A 22,316-nucleotide genomic window follows, 5' to 3' on the forward strand; every position below is an offset into this window, starting at 1 on the left:
CATATTTTTATCACTACCTTCAAATCAGACATTTTGGATGGAGCTCTGTTCCCAAATTCATGCTTTTTTTAAATAAGTCATGTTTTTTATGACCTCTTCTCAATGCCACAAACTCCCAAACATTTAGCTTCCAGTTTTCGTTATGGCAGTTAGCACAACCATGTTAGTGAAGCCTTCACCAATTAACTGAAGTGTGATTTCAGATGAACTTTCAAAAGAGAGCCTGTCCAGTATTCAAAGGTTTTTTGTCAATTCCAGGTTGATTGAATTTAAAGTCTTGCATAAGCTCCACTACGCCAAGACTTAACAAAACATTTGGCACTGTCTCCCCCATGTGTGACAAATGTGGTATTGCAAAAGTGTCAGTGTCACACATGTTGTGGTCCTGTCCAGATATATTTGGCTTACCCAAACAGTATGGTGTGTTCATTAACCTGGAGTGTAATCTGGAGATATTTGGCTCCTATGATGGGACAAGAGCACTCCCATTTAATCAAAGACAACTTCTGAGGGAAGGCATCATTGCTGCTAAAAATATTCATTTTGCTGACTCCATTATTTATCTCCTTGGTTGGGTTTTTGTATTTAAAAAAAAAAAAGGATAATGAGCATAGACATCCGGTCACTGTATGACAAACCACAGTTCTGCTAATTTGAGTAGCAGAACTAGACGTTTCATTGCTGTTTATGGTGCCTTTTGGAAAGAGATTTTTGACATCTCTTTGTTTTTTTTGCTGCACATTTTGGCAGAACAACCCCAGGACACAACTTTGGGGTGTTTTCACCTCCCTCCTTCAGAGGTTTTCATTCTTGGCACCTGCTGGAGAGCAGCCCAGTCTGGGAACCACTTGTTGTCCCAAACCTTACATCCTCTGTGCCGTGGCACGTTAAACCATCAAGTATAAGCTAAACACATCTATTTCTTACAGTGTACATTTGTCTTTTATTACATTTTTCATGTCAAGCAGTTTCTGTTTCACCATTGTCTATTTGTATTATGTTGTGAGCCAGCATGCTGTTTGATTAAACCTTTAGACATTACATACACTATTATACTGTATACAAATATAAGATTCTGACATTAAACTACACACTTTTTAATGATTCATTGTTGAGCCCTGACTGTGAAGCAGTTTGAAAGACCTTCTGTGGTTTTAAATGTGCTGAACAAATAAACGTAGCCTGATATGAAAATGTGTGTGTGAGTAACATATATTCATCTTTCACTGAATCCAGTTTGGATTGATCTAATTCTTCTTAGCCTGATTTCTTTTAAGTTCACACTGCTATCAGTCGGAGGTGCCTGCCCTGGGCATTTCTCAATGTTTGTATTGTGCAATACGGTTTTGTGTTCCTCAGCCATTACCTGGCAACAACACAGTTACAGCACAATACAATGCCCATGTATGGTGTGTTCATTAACTTGGAGTGTAATCTGGCCATATGTGGCTATTATAATGGTGCAAGAGCACTCACATTTAATCAAAGACAACCTCCAAGGGAAGGCATCATCACTGCAAGAAATATTCATTTTACTGACTTCATTATTTATCTCCTTGATTGGGTTTTTGTATTTAAAAAAAAAAAAAAAAAAGATATGGGCATAGACATCCGGTCACTGTATGACAAACCACAGTTCTGCTAATTTGAGTCACAGAACTAAATGTTTCACTCAACTTAGGGGAGAAAAACAAACCAAAACCTTGTTTCTAACAACTAGGAGTGTAATCAAGGCTTTATCTGGACTTTGGGCTGGGTTATGTACTCTCGGGCATTGGGTTATATAATATTCTGTCCCTGTAGCTGAACACTGAGTTACTTTTGCATAACAGAGTAAAGCTATGGAGAGAATATACAGCGTGCTCGGCCTGGAGTGGATTGACGGCGGGAGCATTTTACTATTTGTGTGTGTTTTCCTGCTTCTGACTGATTTTTTGAAGAACAGAGTGCCAAAAAACTTTCCTCCTGGACCGTGGGCTCTTGCTTTCATTGGTGATCTTTGGTGTATCCAACCTGCCAGGCTTCACTTGCAGTTCGCAGAGGTATAGAAATAGCTTTATTGCTGTGTAGTCGAAAATAAAGGGTCAGAAGCGTAAACAACACTCAGCTATATCACACTGCACTTTTTGCGTATTGATTTAAGTAAATCAGTAAATGTGAGGTTTTGTTTTTTAAAAAAAGTCCTAAACATGTCAGGTAAATAGTAAATTATTAATTTAAATGCAAGATAGCCAAACTGAACTCTATTCCAGATTCCCCTTTGTTCTCTTTACTGGGGGTCGGGGTGGGGGGCACAATATTGATACATGCTATTAATTTTATATTGTTGATTAAGTAATTTGTCCTCCAGATTTTAAAAAAGGGTAACTGAAAAATCCAACCAGCATTAGAAATTATACTTTTAAATAGATTTCAGCAGCTGATAAGAAACAGTTAAACTTGGGGGTTAAAACTGAAATGGGCAATCACATGACAGTGACTTCTTAAAAAATATGTCCACTCAGTGGTCAACCACAATGTCAATGCCTGTGTTCAGTTTGCAGAGAAGTATGGAAACGTTTTCAGCCTGCGACTATTTGGTGGAAGAATTGTGGTCGTGAATGGCTACAAGTCTGTGAAAGAGGCCTTGGTACAAAAAGGAGAAGACTTAATTGATCGTCCTGTCATACCCATATTTGAACTAGCAGAAAACAGAGGTGGAGTTGGTTGTATTTTCATATTTGAAGTTGAGCAAGATCAGGCTCAATTTACACCATTTTGGAGTTAATGTTTCTGTATGTTCCTAAAAGGTCTTGTGATGTCAAATGGTTATCCATGGAAGCAACAGAGGAGATTTGCTCTTCACACTCTCAGAAACTTTGGTCTGGGCAAGAAGACCCTGGACTTATCCATCCAGCAGGAGTGCCAGTACCTCATAGAGGCTTTTGCAGATAAGCAAGGCACAAAAAAAATTAACTCACACTACCTTCAACTTTGAAGACAAACGCATGCACCAACAGCTACATACATTGTGTACTTAGGTATCATGACACCTGTTGCATGCGATTCATATAACATGCGTTGTCCAGTGACTCATCATATTTGATGTTTTGTTTGTGATGTTTTGGGTCCCAATTTTCTTTATTATTTTGACATGATGCAAGGGTTCCTCAGTCTTTTTTATGTATTTTACAGGAAAGCCCTTTAATACCCAGTCACTGATAAACAACGCTGTGTCCAACATCATCTGCTGTTTGGTGTTTGGGAATCGATTCGACTACACTGACAAGGAGTTTCAGTCTATTCTCCAGAAATTCAACAAGATTATGCATTTACAGGGAAGTTTGTCAGTACAGGTGAGAATACATCCAATAATTTTATTCATTATTTTATTCTGTAACTAAAATGTGTTTAATTTGAAACATTGCCGAAGAAATTTTATTGAAAACGAATACAGTAATGTCAGTCTACTAAAACTAAAAGGTGCGTATTCAAACTATGAGTCATGTAAATGTACACAAATATTATTGTGTGAAATCTATTTTATGAATCAAAGGTAAAAGTACTGATCTGGCACTAAAATTGTCCGTGTTGCTGATATTGTTAAAATTAACCAGTCGTATTTTTGCTGCAATTGTAGGATCCATAGTGTAAAAGTTTACACAGTCACCAAACAAGCAAAAGATTATTTTATGTTTGAAACATAAATCCCATTGAAGTTGCATAAATAAGGACATCCGACTTAAAAATCAGCTAAATCAGTCAACAAGCAGCCAACAGTAGCTTTATTTCCAATCCAAAAATTTCTGTATGACATGAAACTGTTGTTTCTAGTTAAGGGGAAGTTCTAACTACTTTTTGTTTAGTTAGATTAGGCAATTGAATTCAGCTCTATTTACAACACTATATCAACAGTCGTCTCCAGGTGCTTTATGTTGTGAGGTAAAGACCCCTACAATAATACAGAGAAAACACCTAAAGGCAGATGATCCTCTATGAGCAAGCACTTGGTAACAGTGGGAAGGAAAAACTCCCTCTTTACAGAAACAAATCTCAGAAAGAACCAGGCCCAGGGAGGGGCCACCACCTGTTTACATTGCCTTACTCTAAACCTACTCACCCACCCCTGTTGCTTGTCACGTGTTTTCATGGTCTTACGATGTGAAGATTCATGTGCTTCTGTGATGAGGAGTTTTTGTTTTCTGTTCTCATACTGATCCCCTATCAGGAGCTCAGTCTGAGTACAGTCCTCTTTTTTCTCCTCCATTGCCCTTTTGTCTCGTACATTTCATTGTTTTTCTTTACGCTACCTGTTCTGACCTGTCTCCCCAATGTGATTTTTGTTTAATGTATGTATGGTTGAAAATCTCCCGTGACCGGTTGGGGGTGACTGGAGGGAGGACAAAATATACATTAAAGGACTAGTGTGGGGAATCTGAAAGGAGGTCAAGAAATTTATATCTTCACTTCTTAAGAGAAAAGAAAAACAACCTCAGTTCTTGTTTACATCTCCTTGTGTTTTGGGATCTAATATTTCATGACATTTGAAGGGGTTTCCAAATATCTGTAGTTCTTGAGTTATCTGGTGTAAAAGCCAGTAGTCAACAGGTGTACCTGAAACTGTCTTCGAACTCTGTAGATGTACAACACAATGCCCTGGCTGATGAAGTGGATTCCTGGATCTCACAAGGAAATATTATTTCTGGTACAACAGTTAATTGAGTTTGTAAAGGTAAAGGTCAATGAACACAAAGAAAATATTGACCCTTCATCACCAAGAGATTACATTGATGCTTTTCTCATAGAAATGGGAGAGGTGAGTAAAGTGCTCCTTGTCTGTTGTCTACATTTCTAATAAAATGTGTGATTTGTTGGCATGTAACACATTTTTGATCCTCTCTCACACTTATAGAAGGAGAACAAAGAATCTGGTTTTGATTTACAAAATCTGTGTTTTTGCGCTCTGGATCTTTTTGGTGCTGGAACTGAAACTACAACCACTACTTTACACTGGGGACTGCTTTACATGATCTACTACCCTGACATACAAGGTGTGTTTATGAATCACATCCACCTTTACTACATATTTTCTAATCAATTTGCCATCTCTTTATATTCTCAGGGGGTCCCTAAGAGATCATATGTATTGTGAGAGGATGCGTGTAAGATGTGTAAACTTTCCCTGTAAGTCATCTATGCTGCACACAGACTCACATTGTTTCCTGTTTTCACTGTGCAGAGAGAGTCCAGGCTGAGATAGATGCTGTGGTTGGTTCATCCAGACAGCCCTCTATGAGTGACAGAGAAAAAATGCCCTATACTGATGCTGTCGTTCATGAGATTCAGAGAATGGCCAACATCATCCCCCTCAATTTGGCTCACATGACAAGCAAAGACACCACACTGGATAACTATGCAATCCCAAAGGTATACAGTTCATATGTTATTTCCCAAGTGAGGTTTTTGTCATTTTTTGAAATGACCTATCCTTTTATCAGATAATTAAGAATGTTTTTAGACAGATTAAATGTAATAATAATAATCAAAACCAAAAACATGCTGGGAATTTGGGTATTTCACTTAAAGTACTAAAAATCCTCCTTTATACGCCAACTCTAGAGGCGTATAAATATATAAATACATTATCTCAGGAACTTCTTTAAGTTTCTTGAAGATTTTTCACCTCTCATCTGAGAAGCTTCTGGTGGAGAGTCCCGGATTTAAGCCATATTAGGAATGTCCCTTAAGAGGGTCACTGGCCCACTATTGATCATCTGCCTAATCACATGAGCCAAAGGTCTGAAGTACACTAGGATGAGGTGTTTGGAGAAGTCTCTCCTGAGTTTCTCTGATAAAGGGATGATAGGAGATGACAGTGCTGACAATGCTATTCTGTTTTCCTTCTGTTTCTCCCTAGTTGATGTCTGACCTTTTTTACAGTATCTTTGCTGATTCGATAACCACATGCTTTAAGAGCGTTCGTTACATCTGTGTGCTCCTTCTCTCTCTCTTGTGGCTTGGAGGGAACATTTTCTGCCCCGTGTTGCAGGATCCTTCAAGAAACTTAGAGAAGTCCAGTCGCTTTTCCTTCCAAGTGCACTAGATTACCATAACCTGGATATTGTCAAAAGTAATTACTTACTCATCCAAATCACTAAATCAAGGTCTTCCTGGCACTTTAATGGCCACAGGTGTATAAAATCAAGCACCTTAGCATGCAGACTGCTACTACAAACATTTGTGAAAGACTGGGAGCTCTCAGGACCTCAGTGAATTCCAGCGTGGTACCGTGATAGGATGTCACCTGTGTAACAGGTCCAGTCATGAAATTTCCTCATTACTAAATATTCCACAGTCAACTGTTAGTGGTGTTATAACAAAGTGGAACCAATTGGGAACGACGGCAACACAGCCATGATCACATAGTGGGGGCCAGCAGATGCTGAGGCGCACAGAGCACAGAGGTCATCAAATTTCTGCAGAGTCAAACAATCAATCACTACAGACCTCCAAACTTCACGTGGTTTTCAGATTAGACCAAGAGCAGTGCACAGAGAACTTGATGGAATAGAGCTGCAGCTGCAATCTTGACATCACCAAGAGCAAAGGAAACCCAACAGATGCACGCTGCGAAAAGCACGCTGCCACTGGACTCCAAAGCAATGGATACGTGTTCTCTGGGTTTGTCAGGTGCCAGCATTGTGCCAAGTGTAAAGTTTGGTGGAGGGGGGATTATGGTGTGGAGCTGTTTTTCAGGAGTTGAGCTCTCCCCCTTAGTTCCATTCAAAGGAACTCTTAATGCTTTAGCATACAAAGAAATTTTAGACAATTTCATGCTTCCAACATTGTGAGAACAGTTTGAGGTTGGATCCTTCCTGTTCCAACATGACTGTGCACCAGTGCACAAAGCAAAGCCCATAAAGACACAGATGAGCAAGTTTGATGTGGAAGAACTTGATTGGCCTGCACACAGTCTGACCTATAGATAGAAAGCCTTTGGGATGAATTAGAGCAGAGATGGCAGGCCAGGCCTTCTCATCCAACATCAGTGTCTGACCTCACAAATGTGCTTGTAGAAGAATGGTCAATAATTCCCATGAACACACCTTTAAACCTTCTGGAAAGTCTTCTGAGAAGTGTCCAAGCTGTTATAGCTGCAAAGGTTGGGCCAACATCATATTAAACTTTATGGATTAAAGATGAGATGTCACTCTACTGTAGCACAGGACGGCAAGTTCCAACATTCGAGGAGGGCTCAGAGTAGATTGCTACTCCTACCTGTCAAAAGAAGCCAGTTTAGGTGGTTCGGGCATCTGTAGGATCTGTAGTACTGAGTGATGTGTCTTAGGCATGCCCTGTCAGGAGAAGGCCTCGGGGTAGACCCAGGACAGACTGTAGAGATTATGGATGGATGGATAATTGTGTAATGTAACACAATAATCCATTTAATAGCCCTGCTCTTTAGTTATAGGAATTAGCTTCTTCCATGAGCTGATTTTCCACCAACTAGCAAATTAACACAATTAACAATTGCACATTTTATTATTTTTGACATTTTTAAGTTTCTAAATTCTTGAGAATTCTTGATTCTGTCCAAAACTTTGTTTCAAAACTTGCATTGGAAACAAACTAGTAAAATCATTTACTTCAATTGTATTTTTTCAGGGTACCATAATCATAACTTTACTGCACTCGGTCCTGTGTGATGAATCGATGTGGGAAACTCCACACACCTTCAACCCTCAACATTTTCTGGACCAGGATGGTAAATTCAGGAAGAGAGAAGCCTTTATGCCTTTCGCTGCAGGTTAGTCAGTAGTTACTCCACATATCCTGTAACACAGTTGCATGTTTTTTATGGGTATGTGTTTACAGGGGCACTATAAAATGTTATAGCTTCGTGGAACACCAGAAAGGGTTCAGATAGGAAGCAAAACACCAGTTTTCCCACAAAGACTCTGATCTGTTGAAGACCTTCCCTGATTGAAGTGCATATGCATATGCAAATTTCATAGCATTAAACTTTAACCTGCCGGGTTCCTAGTACAAAAAGTGTGCTTTTTTTTTTTTTGTGCTGGCACCCTTCTTTTAAATAAAGAAGAGTATTTCCAGTAATGTGTCCCGTTGTGTGCTACACATGAGATATGGAAAGTTTAGCCAGTGTCCTGAAATGCTTTTCCCAACATTTTACAGACTTCATGTGTGAAGAACTACAAAAATATCTGTGAATTAAGGTGAATGTCCTTGTGAATGAAATCACTCAACTTCTGGTGTATTCGTAGGTAAGCGTGTGTGTCTTGGGGAACAGCTGGCCAGGATGGAGTTATTCCTGTTCTTTACCTCCCTCCTCCAGAGATTTTCATTCACTGCACCTGCTGGAGAGCAGCCCAGTCTGGAGTTCAAGTTGGGAGTAGCTCGGGCCCCCAAACCTTATCGCCTCTGTGCTGTACCACGATAAAGCAATAAATGGCACATAAAATGCCATGTTTCTTTGCATGTATCTTTATCTATCTCAAATTTGAGGGTATAGTTTATTCAGGAAGGAGGGCTTTCTGCAATCTAAAATATTCAAGTGTGCAAAAGTAAATAAAACAAACTCCTTAAAAGAAATCACTGGTATGCAATTTCCTGCAGTCGCTTCCTCTGCACATTGTCTTTGTAGTTAAAACGCGACGTCCTTGAATAAACTGTATGTTTCTCATTCAGACCGCTATTTGTTAAATTTCACACTGTGGTTTTATTCTGAGGTTTGGAAGTTGAAAAAAAAAACACAACGTGCCGCTCTTTACTGTCGCTCTCTTAAAATCACTGTAGTTTAAAGATTGATTATTAAAAAAAAAAAAAGTTCTGTGGAGCATAAAGTTTATGTGAAAGAAAATGAAATGTCAATAAAAGGTTGAATCATTTAAAAATTTGTGTATTTTTTATTTATAGTATTTGTGTTAAGAATACCAAATTTTGTCATGTCACTTGTGAAAAGTAACACTTTCAGAGAGTTTCTGAATTTGAACCATGAACATGAAGGAGTATTAATTCTGAAAACTGCCTTAAACCTCAAGCCACCTTTATCTCACGAACATGCACCCCGTCAAACTTCTGGGTTTTCCCTGTAAACCGTTTGAAGTTACAGATGGAAAATATCTTGTGAAAGAAAATCACAAAAGCCAAGATAGCTAGAGACTTTTAAACAGTTGAGGCTGAAGTACTTTGCGGGACTACAAACGCTAGCAAACGGGCTCAGTGAGAAAAGATGTTCGAGTGCAAATCGATTTCTCTAAAGAGTTCTCTGTAAGTTTCTTTTAAAATTTTTCTAAAACACATTTAAGATCCAGGATGTGTTTAATTTCCATGTCACTGAGCAGTTTTCTGTTATGTCATTTAAAAAAAAAATCTTTATAACCTTTATTATGTAAGTCTGTCCTTCAGCACATTTTGACTTATTGTGTCAAATAACCAAGTTGTCAGCGTGCTTTTCAAAGTAAAATGATTGATGTCACCGTGTCGCTTGCTCGGTTGACCACTGGATTATGTGCCAGCAGCAGCATGTTTAATGAGAGCAGATGCTGAGAACACTGATGTTTCAAGTCAACAGAATCGTTGTGGTGATGAAAAACAGGCAACAGAAGTAGGGCAACAAACTACTCAAAAAAAATGATCAAAGTTTCTGCATTTGCCAGAATACCACAAAACTAGGTCACTGGCCTCTTTAAGACATTTCACTCCCATGAAAGAGATCACTTTAGTCAGGTGCTCCTCACACAGCAAGTCGTCTGACGATCGATTCACAGCAAAAGCCTTTTTGGATGGTATCTTGATAAGAAAACCCAGACAGGATGGAGTTCTGGTGAGCGTTATCTCAATCTTTCGCCTATATGTCGAAAGTGATGGTATGTGCAGTCTTTGAGAGACAAAAACATACAGAGAAACACGTTACAGTCGTTGATCGCTAGGAGACTCTCCTTGTGGGATAATGCAGTTTTTTTTCTCTCCCTATTCCTGTCCTGTCTTTCAGGTTCTGCGTGCCGCAGGTGAGTAGCGATAAATGGTAAAAATGGTAAATGGCCTGTATTTATATAGCGATTTTACTAGTCCCTAAGGACCCCAAAGCGCTTTACATATCCAGTCATCCACCCATTCACCCACACATTCACACACTGGTGATGGCAAGCTACATTGTAGCCACAGCCACCCTGGGGCGCACTGACAGAGGCGAGGCTGCCGGACACTGGCGCCACCGGGCCCTCTGACCACCACCAGTAGGCAACGGGTGAAGTGTCTTGCCCAAGGACACAACGACCGAGACTGTGCGAGCCGGGGCTCGAACCGGCAACCTTCCGATTACAAGGCGAACTCCTAACTCTTGAGCCACGATCGCCCGTAAGGCTCGTTAGCCACCGGACCAAAACCAACGTGTCCCAACAGGCTGCTGGCAGCGAAAGAATTGAAAGTTAACATGCTTGACGTGAGGAAATACTTAATCTCAGTTCATCTCAGTTGTGTCAGCAGGATAGAACATTGACAGGAACGTGTTTTCTCTTATCTGCCACGGTGTTGTGACGCTTGTACTTGTTAATGTTATCAGCTTCAAGCTTGCACTGGAAAGAATGAGACATTCAGTTAAAAGCTCTTCCTCCGCCTCATGTTAGGCAGCTCACTCCAGTGCTCCCGCACGCAGATGACTGAGGTAGGCTTTGAAGATAATTTTGTGAAAGGAAATTTCTTTTAAGTGATTCGTAAGAAGTAAGAAATTTGTCATTTTTCATTTTGTTTCCTAAAAAAACAACCTGTTTTTCTTCTCTTCTCATTTCTTTGTTCTTACAGCTGCTGAAGGGGTTCTTCGGGATTCAGAAAAATGAGCTGAGATGACTGTCTCCTCAGTCATTTCGAGATGTATTATTGTACTTCTTACTTTTTCTATCAATTGTGAGTGTTACAGGTTCCAGCTATTTAAAAAAAACACACCGCCATTACTCTGTTTCTGCTTACTGAGATCCCTTATCACACTTTGGTAGCTCTTGTGGTTTTGAATTGTAACCCTTGCTTCGGCTTTTACCACAACTTCAACCCAAGTGTTTCAGTAATTAAATTAGCAGATACATAGTCATGGAAAACACTTTTACTTTGTCTGTTCTTGGCATTCCTTCTTGCACAAAGAGGATTTTTTGGGATCTCCCACTCACACATTACAGCCAATGAATGTAATGATCCACTTGGTTTTTATAGTAAATGGGTTTTGCTATACATAAGGTATTTATTGGAATGGTCTAAAATTCACTTTCTCGACTAATGCTGTGGGGAAAACTTCATGCATTTGTCTTTTCCGGACAGACTTCCCTCTTCTGCCTGTTGGCTGCCAAGGAGCGATCACTACCCGGTATACTGGGTACCTGGTTGTAGAGCCAGCTCCACTCTTTCTCATGGGCTCAAATCTGACGGTGTACTGCCACACCCATAAATGTGATTGGAGGTGGGAATCAGAACAATGCTACACAGTATTCTGCCATGCATGAAAATCTCCCTGCTGTGTTTGTAGCTATCAGCTTTATTGGCTCATATTTGATAACAGAAAATTAGTTTTTAGACTTCTTGTCCCTCTCCACCAGTTAGGAAATGATAATTAAAAGTTTTCTTTTTTACATGCAGAGCCAAGATATACATGATGCTAAATGGCAAGCCTGTGGATAAATGGGAGAGAATCAACTGCACTACAGTGAAATTCTATCTGCCCAGCATATGGATCCCACTGTCTGAAGCGATCTGCAGTAATTATATGCATAGCGTTGTGAATGGAGTGGATCTACGAGCTGGCCGTATGTACAGTTTACAGCAGCTGCAAAAGAAAATTTGTGTGCAAGTGCAAAAAATAGAAAGAGAGAGTAAGACACAAATTTACAACACTGCCTATAAAAGTGGCATAATAGTAAGAAAATGCAGTGGGGTTGTAGGTAAACTTGGTTTGCAGCAGGCTAAATAAATCACAATTGTTGTTTTTTTGTTTTTCACTGCTGTCTGTTACGGCTGATGTTGAGCAGAACTTGGAGGCTGGGTTATTGGAACATAGTTTCTTTTTTATTTATTAATTTTTCTTGTAGAAGCTAACCAAACAGTACAAAATAAAAAATAAAAAAAGCAAAGTGAAAGGTAAACCCATGGGTACCTTGTAGTAATGGGAGCAGATGTGCTCAAACTTTAATTACTAAAATATATATTTTTAGGAGAAAGTATAAAATTATTGAAAATATGCATTTGCTAATATTTTACACTTTGAAATTTGTTTATAGAAGTGACACAGAAAGCAAATGACTAGTTTTCATTTTCCAGCAAATGTAAAAACTAAGGTCTGTTTTTTTTTGTTTCAATCATGTGCTTTTAGTGCCTCCAGATAAACCTGACGCTATAACATGTGAAACAGCAAAGAGCTCATCCTTAATAAACTGCTCGTGGACGAGGGGGCAGGAAACGTACCTCCCTACTCTCTACAACATTTCTGTAAACAGGTATGGTGTTATGTTTTTGTTTTGTATTTTCTTGTTTATCCAAATCTCATGGTTTGATTTTTTTAATGTTTTATTTTTAGGGAAAATGGGAGTCAGATACGTCTATTTCAAATCCAGGATGCTGACAAAATCACCATACCACGAAGCATGTTTGATGAAAACACTACATACCTGATCATTATCACTGCTTCCAACCACTTTGGAACATCACAATCCGATCCAGTTGTCCTACGTGTGAAGGACATAGGTAAACCTGTGCTTCTGCAATACTTACACAGATCTTGAATTTGAATACTTGAATACTATTGAATGTTTTTTTTTTTCACTTGTTAATTTCAGTCTTTCTTTTTTTTTTATTAGAGTCATATGGTTTCTCGAGAAATGTGTCATCACCTGATGTATCATTTTTAGAAAGTTTTTTTTTATGGTCACAGTTTGACTAATTTGACCTTCTTATCAGCAAACTGTTTTTCTGTTTGTGTAATATTTATTTGAAGAGAAATTTACCTACGCCCTCGGATGAGCTCTGTCACTATTTCAGTAAACTTTAATTGCCCAGAATTTCTGTGCCATTACAGAATATGTAGCTGTTTCTGTCTCTATCATTTGTGAGCACTATATTTGGTTTCCTTTGTCTTGCAGTGATTCCCGATGCACCTATTATTATGCAGATACAGTTTCCGAGCAATTCCGTAGCAGCCACATTGCAATGGAAAAGCAATGAATCCTCAGTTTATCTCAGACCTCATGTCATGCTGCGCACAAACAACACTTCCTGGGTAAAGTTTTATTAACACTCCTCCAACGACACTGTGGGGGGTTTTTACAGCAAAAGCCTTTATCTGGCACCATGAAGTTGATCTAATCTCTCAATGTTTTTAGGAAATGAGAGCGGGCGTGGAACTCGGTAAGAATCTGATACGGGTAGATAATCTAACACATCTGACTGAGTATGAGTTCCAGATGAAAATATGCAACACAGCGCCTGTGCCGACACATACCAACGCAAGTAGTATTAGCGCCAGAAAAGCATTGCTTTGCAGCAAATGGAGCCCGTCTGTGAGGAAGAAAAGCCCTGGAAAAGGCAAGCTCACTGTTCTTGCTTATCATAAGACAGATGCAATGTAAATGTGATGATATAAGAATTTGTTGTTTCTAATTCATAGCCCACAACTTATTGTCTACCCTCCCCTCAGGTCCATCCCAGCAGTTGCAAGTTTGGAGGAAGGTGGAGAGGCAGGGGACAGACGGCCAGAGGAACGTGACTGTTTTGTGGAAGGTAATAAGTTATGGCCACTCATGAGCCCTGGCTTTTGTTGTTATGCTGACAATTATGAATCCCAAACATCCATCAAATACAAGAAATGTTTTTTATAATGCATCAGTTTGGTTATAACACAGAAAGCCTTCACTGCTGATTGGTTAAAAGGAATCATTTATCATTTTGTAAATTGCAACCACTTGATTTGCTGCGGAGACCTTTTTGTTGTGCATTTTACATGAAAGAAAAAACTTTCTCTTGACAGCGACTTCCTGCACAATACCTGACCACAGAATAATCTAACACAAAGCCTGTCTTCTGGCAGCAGTAATTTCAATTTATACAGTAAAATGAAAGTGGTGTCAGACCTCTAATCTAACTTTTGGATAATAAGCAAGTAACTGTATTTCAGACTGGCAAACTATATTACTATATTACTAAAAATGAGTAATATAGGAGTGCAGGTAGAATTTCAATTTCATTTCAGTTCTAATTTTTTATCCATCACAGCAAAGTGCAAAGAAATATAACAGCCTCTTGGCTAACGCTAAACAAGGGACAATTGCAAACAGGAAATGCCATCCTCTGATCAGAGGTTTTACAGACACCAGCTAAATTATTTTACATAACACGCAACCCTAAAGAACTTAATCTGCAAATGACAAATGTAAATATTAAGTGATGACTGGATTTCTTTCCCAGCCTCTACCACGAGAGGATTTCAGTGGCAAGGTGATTGAGTATGACATCTTTCTGGATAATGGTCAGAAGCTTAAAACCTGTGCTGCCGAGTGCATCCAGTGTTCAGTTCAGCTACCAGCAGAGGTTAGCAGCCTGAGCATCAGTGCGGTCACCACATATGGAAAGTCGCCACCAGCTGATGTAATTCTCAGACAATCAGGTATAGCAATACTGCACACAGAAGATTAAAACAAAAGTACGGTTAAGTTATGGAGAAAATGAAAACTAAATGTCTTCACTGTTCAGGTGTCCCTGGATCTCTTCTGATCAAATTTAGCCCTGCTGCTGATGGCAGTGCTGTGTTTGTTTCCTGGTCGTGGACAACAGGAAACTACCCATCGACACAGGAGGAAGAACTGCGGTATTACGTGATAGAAAGGACAATTGTATCTGGAGAAGGGCTGTGGTGGCAAAAGTTGGCCAAAGATCTAAACAGCACATCAATCACAGGTAGACTCACCACTGAGCCACTAGGGAATCTGGCTGTCCACATACGAACAGCAAAAATATTGCATCACATAAATGCAAATTTAAATTTATGAAATGATATAAAGACACCAGGGCTTTAAATGAGAGAAAACAGTGGCCTCTTGTGGCCATTTGTTGTATTACACCAGCACAAGCACAGAATGCAGATATGGTCTTTATATACCTTAGCTCTGTAATTGTGAACTAATCTTCATATTTGCAAAATAAATAATATATTTTAATATAATGTAGTTTTTTTCTGGCTTTGCTTCAGGTTTGGCTCCAGGTGTGAGGTATAACATCTCTCTGTATGCTGTGACCACCAGAGGTGTCAGTGCTCCATCATCCATACTGCTCTACTCCAAAGAACAGAGTAACACTTCTTCAGATTCTTTTTTAAGAGAAGTTTATTTCTACATTTTTGAAGATTTTTTTAAGCATGTGCTAGATTTTGTGAATCTATACCTGGGCTTCAGGAAACACTTACCGTACCCAACACATAGTCTTTGCATCACTGTGTGTTTCAGAGCCACTTTCTGGTCCAAGCCTCTCTGTGCTGGCCCACGAGGCCCGACGCATCCAGATCCAGTGGGAGGAGCTGCCCGTATACCAGCAGAGGGGTTTCATCACAAAGTACAACATCTATTGCAAAACACTGGAATCCAAAGACAAAGAATTAAATAGTGAGTATCAAACTGTATATGCCAATTGATGGGATGGGCATTTTTTCACAATCAGCTGTTCGACGAAAAAACATCATATTAACTGATAAATTGAGAAACCGAAACAGACATTTATTGTAGCGGTAAGTGAAAATTGGTAGGTTGTCTATAAACATTATCGGGTCACCTTATTTATCCTTTTAAGGCGGGTCCAAAATAAGTACCTGGCATGCTTTGGTGTGACAGAAAAAGTTTAGTTATATGAGCAGGCTGTTGCTTTAAAGAAAAAGTCTATTTTTTTCTTTTTTTTAACACATGTTTTTCAGCTGCTTTTTCAGATCAGTATAAACACATGTTGATTTGCACTGAAGGTTTAGAGGAACCACAACTTTGCGCTGTGTTTCCTGTTCTTCTACATCACGAGCCCTGCCTTTTATGGAGCACATGTAGGCATACGTTTTGTGTCTGTATTCCACCTAGGTCAGACAAAGTCCTCCTGTGGGCGCACACATGTGGGAAATTTATGTATGCAATAGTAAATTTATGTAAGCACAAATTGTGTCTGAGCAGAAGACTTGTGTTACAAAATGGAAAGTGTGCAACCAGGATTCCATCGATACTCCCCTCCCACAAAGATGCAGTGCATCAGCAGGGTTTTTCACCTCTCGCTTCCAGTAATGTCATGAATTTGAAATGTTAAACTGCTGCATGTGGATTATGTAGCTATTATGTTAAAAATACTTTTTCAAAAAAAGCTAAAAGGAGGGGACAGCATCACTGTCTAACATGACAAGAGACCTTTTTGGTAGTTTTCTCTGAAGTCCTACGCATTTTGTATCTATCTTAGATCACCTTGGTGATTGATTGTGTATGCCGAGATCTCACCTAAGAAAAAACAGTTGTTTGTCGTCATTTTCACAGAGTCTTCAGAGTTTTCTAGAACTGGCTTTGACCACAAACAGGAAGCCATGTGGCTATGTGCACAAATGCATCCGTAAACACAGTTACAAACCAGCCTGCTTTGTGCACTATTTTTGGAATGTCAGCTTTAAAGCACCTGAGAGCGCACATTCTGCTCTCTCAAATGTGCTACGTGCAGATACTAACTATCAGTGTTCTTTGAGGTATTTCAGATAATTACTTCAGTGATCTACTTTTGTCTTATGCCATTTTGCTCCATTACTCATATACTGTGCCAAAATATAACCTGCAGCCAGATCATGCTAAAATCTTTTATTGGCAGTTAATCCTCTTACACTGCACTGAAAGTTGCAGCTTACAAGAGAAAGTCATGTGGAAACTGGTGAGATCTTTGCACTCAGAGACAGTCATGATCTGACTCAATGTTCACTATCTCTGTTTGGTAGAAACGTTTAACTGCAAATGATCTGCACAAACACACCAATACATGAGTGGAAAAATACTGGTTAGAAAAAGTTTGATGGGATTGTGGCTTTAACAGAGGAAAAAGGATCAGACTGACGTTTGGCCAATGAAGTCCTTGACAAGTGAAAGAGTCTCTTTGTTACAGATTTATCTTGTTTTTCCTTCATTTTCTGTTTTGCAATAATGTGCAAAAGTCTTGAGCCAACCCTCATTTCTCTCTATTTTTCATGGAAAAATGAGAAATGGGTGCTGTGGCTTATTAATTCTTTATTCTTCAGCACAGCCTGAACTCTGTTAGAGAGCTTTATGGCAAGTAGTTTTCAGGTGCAGTTCTCGAAGCGTTTTGAAGGGCATTCAAAGCTCTTCTTTGAGTGTTTTCTGCCTTTTGTTCCGCTCTCTATCAAGATGATCCCGCACTGCTTCAGTAACGTTAAGGTTGGGGTTATTGGATGGCCAAATCATGACTGATAGTGTTGTTGTTTGTAAAAAAAACTAAAACAAAAGCTCAAGCTGGGCAAATTAAGCTAGCCACAGGCCTACCAGTCAACTATGGACAAATGATGTAGTTATTGCTATTTATTTTTATGTGCAATCAACACTTATGGGGACGTCATCAGTGTAATACACAAGGTCTGGCTAGACCACTAATCAAAACTGGTGTTTCAACAGAACTGAAAGTACTAGGGTGGCAAATTCCCCATCAGTAATTGAACCTGAAAATAAACGTTTACTCATAAGAAGTGTATTTTTTCCCAAAAACCAGGAAATTATTTTCACCAGTATCCATTGTTACAAGTGTACAGTCAGCAATCCACAGACACCCACTTCCCAGAAAGCGTTGGTGCATCAGAACCATTTTTAACCTCAGTAGTTCAGCAGAGCCAAGCAGGTTTCAAGCAGCACATAGGCCACACATCCTATGATCATGCTTGTTGACAGTAGGCTGGAGGACGCTGACTAAAACCCCCAACTGATATGTTATCTTTACAAGAGGACGAGGCCAGGGAAGTAGTGAAGAAACAGAGGGATCGTCCATCTCATGCAAAAGAAGACATGTTGATGTTCAAATAGCAGCATTATGCCGGTCTTCTTCTTAAGGCTACCTTAAAAATATTGTGCTTGCTTAAAAAAAGAAATATCTCTCATTTGCTTCTCTACACAGAGACTGTGTCTGCACCTGGTCCAAGGCAGGAGTGGTTGAACTGTCCTGAAGGAAATGTGGTTCTGCAAATGACTGCATCCAACTCAGCAGGAGAAGGACCGCGAGGGCGCCGGATCTACTCTCAGCCTGCAGCTCCTCCAGGTCAATATTCTATTGCCACAAATACTAAAACATATTTAAGCTTTTAACTCTCCTTTTGTATTTTGAGGACAACTAACATCAAAATAATATTATTTTCATAACTCATAAGTGTTGTCTTTCTTTTCTTGTCTCCTGTAGTTGGCCTGGTGGTTGTGTGTGTTTTCATCGTTGCTATCTTCATTGCGATCATAGCCAACCTGATGTGCTGGAGATGCGTGAGGGAAAGGTATTAATCATTTATGCTCGAAATGAACAATTAAGCTCGAAACAACTGTTGTCCGACAGACACAAAACAAAACCTAACAGCCAAAGTATTTCTAAGGATACCACATCAGGACCTTAAGTTTTGTTTTACTAGTAACAGCGATGGATGCCATTGTGGTCGGCTTTATTAAAATGCCACACCGCAACATGAACAGATGAACAAGAAGCCACAGATTTAACACGAAGAGAAACTTAAACCAACACGTGTAGCCTACTAAATGTGGTCAAAGCACCCTTTCCCAATCTGGTGGTTTTACCTGCGGAGAGACTGATTTTGATTTGCAGTAGTAGACAGCTGTAGTAATACACGCATGCATCAGTTATATTGTCTAGTACCTCAGAGGCACAATAAGGAGGTTTTGTTGTAGCGTTTTAATCAAAAACTGAAAATCTAACTGTTTTCTGTCTTAGGATCAAACAGAAATGTATATCCTGGGGACCTGCCTGGCTAGTTGAAAACTTGCCAAAACCTGGACACAGTAATGCCATCAGACTATTGGAGGTAAACAAAGCAAGCATGTCCACTGAGATGACATTCATGCTCATCAGCCATACACTGTACATAAAAGATGAATATAGCTACTATAACATGACATTTTGGTTTGTGAACTCTGCATTTTAAAGCATCGTGATACGCTTTAAAATATAACATTTCCAAAGTAGAATTACTGTGGCGATCACTTTAGTCTCTTTGTGCCGTTTTTCGTCTCTGCTTTGTGCTTTTGGCTTAGCTAAATGCTAAGAGAAAGATCATAGAAAGTTCATATCTTCATTAGGATAGGGATTTATAATAGTGTGTTGGACTATAGTAGGCAACCATCCCAACACTGATCACAACAAAAAGGGGAAATGCCTCCCACACACACAAACATTTCACACAGCGTGCAGTCAATTTGCATGAATGCATTTGATAGGCTGTTAGCATTTGTGAAGCCAATGAGAATCAACAAGTGATCAAATCGATAACTGATATCGATAATGGAATTAGAATCTCCACATTTTTCATTGTTCCCATTCCTAGTCCCAAGTAACGTAGCACTGGAGTCTAATAGTGTTAACTCACTTCTGATGCCAGCCTTAGCGGATGCTCCCAAGTCCAGGAACTGCAGTTGTTGACCCTTGGCACGTATTGGCTTCATTTTTCAGCCAAGGAGACTACATCTTACTGTCAGCATAATGACCAAAAGAGAAACAACTAGCAAATGAAACAACTCCACCAGTGCCAGCAAAACAAAGAAATCAATTTGCCAGTTTTGAGCTACACTAAAAATAGCCTACTATTAGTTTCTAGACATTGCTAGCCTGAACTATCGTAGGAAGTCAATGCTACTTCCTGCTTTCGTTCTGAGAGATTTAGATACTTTGTCTTGATGACACACATAACTCTGAAACAATTGCATTGTATTTATCTCTCTAGATCTAAGTATGGATTTGATTTGTTTGTTTTGTGGTCCACAGCACGATGGAGTCGAACCATTATTCTCGTGCACCCACAATGACCCTCCACTGTCCCCCATCACTGTCATCTCCCAGGAGGAGAGGGATGAAATCTACCCCAACATCCATGTTGAAGAGTCCCAGATTGGATCAGGACCACTCACAGTGAAAACACCTTTCCTGATGTCAGATACTGAGAAAATGCTTGTTGACAGAAGGCTCGAGCATGTTTGCTACAAACCCCAGATTGGCATGATGACTTCAGAAGAAGAGGAGGTGAATGAAGTGGAGGAGAAGCAGATGGACGCTCCATTAAATGGGGAGGACGGCAGTTGTTCAAGTGTGTTTGAAGGATTACTGAGTGGCTTGTTGTTGAGTGTGGATGTGAATTCCTCTTATTCATCTCGGGAACGTACTCACGGCTTTTTGAATGATCGTCTGAGGCCTAAACCTCCTGAACCAAGCACAATATCTAGAGGCTTTCAGTTCTTACAACAACATAGAGGGACTGTGGATGAAGTAGAAACAGACTCTCCATCTCTGGACTTGCCACAGGATGAGATTATGACTCCTGACACAGCAGACCCCAGCTTGTCTCAATGTACTGGTGAGATAATACTGTTTGGCGGTTACTTCCCTCAGATTGCTGCCGTCAGCAGTGATCAACTGTAGCATGGACGATGGGGACAACACAAAGAAAAAAAGATAAACCTGCACTACAAAGAAAGCATTATCAAACCACCTTATCGCTTGAAATGATGATTTCAGTAACTTTGTGCGATCAGAATGAAAATCTGCCTGAAATTGTTGTCAAAAACAAATTCATGAAATAAATTTAAAGCAAAAAAAAACTTTATCAAGTTTGCTGAATGTCAAACATCAGAGTGACCTGATGGCAGAATGGTTATGACCACATGAGGCCAAAACGTCTCCTGAATATATGAATAGATATAACACTACCCCTCCAAAAATGCTAACAGTGGAGCACACTCATACATAAACAACTTTCTTCCATGCAATTTGGACTCATGGGATCATCGGTCTGTTGCAGGACTCATGCATGGAGACGTGTTAGCCCAGGAGTCGATTTAAAATCACTACTGTGAAAGGAAGCCAGAGTACCTGGAGAGAAAACGCACATTCAGAAAGGCCCCAGCCTGGATTTGAAACTAAACTCTTCTTGCTATTTAAACAATGGTGCTAGCCACTGTACCGCTGTGCTTGTAAATAGCATCATAGAAAAATATTTTTAGTATTTAGTGATTCACATCTATCTAATTTGTTAAGAAAATGATTTAACCAGGTAACAAAAAAATAGCATCTCCTCTGTTTCCACCATCCATCTTTTAGTGATGTTGTCATCTCTTTTAATCTTTACATTTATCTGGTAGATTGTTGTCAACTTTGGTAAAACAGATTGAAGGTGTAGACAAGATGTTTCCCACTTACTTAAAGAATGAGTTAAAAACTCATCCACTCACTGGAAGATCTGTCACTATAGAGACATTCATGGTTTCTCTGGATTGAACTGTAATATTTTGTTGATCCTCCGATAAGCATCATGAATTTCATGTTCTTGTGCCTGCCATAACATCTATGAGGTGGAGATGGTGGAGGATTTGCAGGCTGACATTAGAATTTAGCATTAGCATTCAAAACACTGTAAGTAAAGTGTCACAGAGATGCTAGCGTAGCTTGTTTTTATTATTAAGCTTGTTAAAGAATACCCAAAGAAACTGTAATCTGGGTCCAGATTTTAGACTAGACTGAGAGACTAGTGTCTCAAAAGCATACGTGAAGCTTAGCGTACTGCAGTCTGTCGCCTGATCTTTTAGCTAACAGTACCTGTAGTTATATTAACCTCATGATTTATTGATGTACAGAATTCAGTTTGAGGTATTTAGCAGTTAGACTCGACAGTCCATCACAGCAGGAAAGAATCCCAGCCGTGATAGGGATTCGGGTAGGACAACCCAGGAGTCTAGACAATGGTGGTGGAGATGAAGATGGAGGCTCGAGTGATGAGAGGCGGTATTGGGAAGAAGGTGGGTTGCACAAAGGTGGCTGCAAGGAAGAATGAGAGATGCGCATTTAAAGTATGCAGAGTGAAGGAATAAGATTCATTCGCAATATCAGTTCTCTATTGCATCACAAAGAGTCAAGAGGAAGAAAAACACTTCCTATGAGCAAGCTTTTAGTAATTTCTTGCTCATAGGCTCATACATTGACCTGATTAATTACATGGTCATCCACTATCAACAGTATGTGACAATCACAAAAAAAGAGCCTGGAAACCAAACTGTGCTTGCTAATAAGCT

General features: G+C 39.6%; 2 protein-coding genes across 7 annotated transcripts; both read left to right on the top strand.

The window, feature by feature from the left end:
- Positions 1 to 1,841: 1,841 nt before the first annotated feature.
- On the top strand, positions 1,842 to 8,437 carry LOC308394532 (cytochrome P450 2J4-like; the record flags this gene model as incomplete). Its single annotated transcript, XM_080878893.1, has 9 exons — positions 1,842 to 2,042; positions 2,537 to 2,696; positions 2,790 to 2,939; positions 3,175 to 3,335; positions 4,619 to 4,795; positions 4,892 to 5,030; positions 5,219 to 5,406; positions 7,645 to 7,786; positions 8,262 to 8,437. 9 exons carry the CDS (start codon positions 1,842 to 1,844, stop codon positions 8,435 to 8,437), a joined length of 1,494 nt encoding a protein of 497 aa, XP_080735019.1.
- Positions 8,438 to 9,727: 1,290 nt separating this feature from the next.
- On the top strand, positions 9,728 to 21,290 carry il23r (interleukin 23 receptor). 6 transcript variants are annotated; one of them, XM_080878031.1, is made up of 19 exons: positions 9,749 to 9,866; positions 9,992 to 10,441; positions 10,562 to 10,663; positions 10,801 to 10,902; positions 11,308 to 11,446; positions 11,623 to 11,789; positions 12,353 to 12,476; positions 12,557 to 12,723; positions 13,119 to 13,255; positions 13,359 to 13,560; positions 13,673 to 13,755; positions 14,440 to 14,638; positions 14,725 to 14,928; positions 15,221 to 15,319; positions 15,474 to 15,629; positions 18,157 to 18,297; positions 18,436 to 18,523; positions 18,973 to 19,063; positions 20,020 to 21,290. In XM_080878031.1, the coding sequence occupies exons 4-19, from the start codon at positions 10,842 to 10,844 to the stop codon at positions 20,668 to 20,670; spliced, it is 2,709 nt and encodes a 902-aa protein (XP_080734157.1). In that variant the 5' UTR covers positions 9,749 to 9,866; positions 9,992 to 10,441; positions 10,562 to 10,663; positions 10,801 to 10,841; the 3' UTR covers positions 20,671 to 21,290. The 6 variants fall into 6 exon arrangements, with proteins under 6 accessions (XP_080734156.1, XP_080734157.1, XP_080734155.1 ...); XM_080878030.1 differs by having other exon boundaries at positions 9,728 to 9,823; positions 9,992 to 10,663; XM_080878029.1 differs by having other exon boundaries at positions 9,992 to 10,663.
- Positions 21,291 to 22,316: the final 1,026 nt, after the last annotated feature.

Source organism: Rhamphochromis sp. 'chilingali' (genome assembly GCF_963969265.1).
Source record: "Rhamphochromis sp. 'chilingali' genome assembly, chromosome: 3".
Lineage (NCBI taxonomy): Eukaryota > Metazoa > Chordata > Actinopteri > Cichliformes > Cichlidae > Rhamphochromis > Rhamphochromis sp. 'chilingali'.

Bases quoted from the DNA above. Each gene is read 5' to 3' on its own strand.
- il23r (XM_080878030.1), top strand. From the start codon at position 10,842: ATGACTGTCTCCTCAGTCATTTCGAGATGTATTATTGTACTTCTTACT. The intron at 10,903-11,307 runs GTGAGTGTTACA...TTTTCCGGACAG, and splicing joins TCTTACTTTTTCTATCAATT to ACTTCCCTCTTCTGCCTGTT. The intron at 18,298-18,435 runs GTCAATATTCTA...TGTCTCCTGTAG, and splicing joins TCAGCCTGCAGCTCCTCCAG to TTGGCCTGGTGGTTGTGTGT.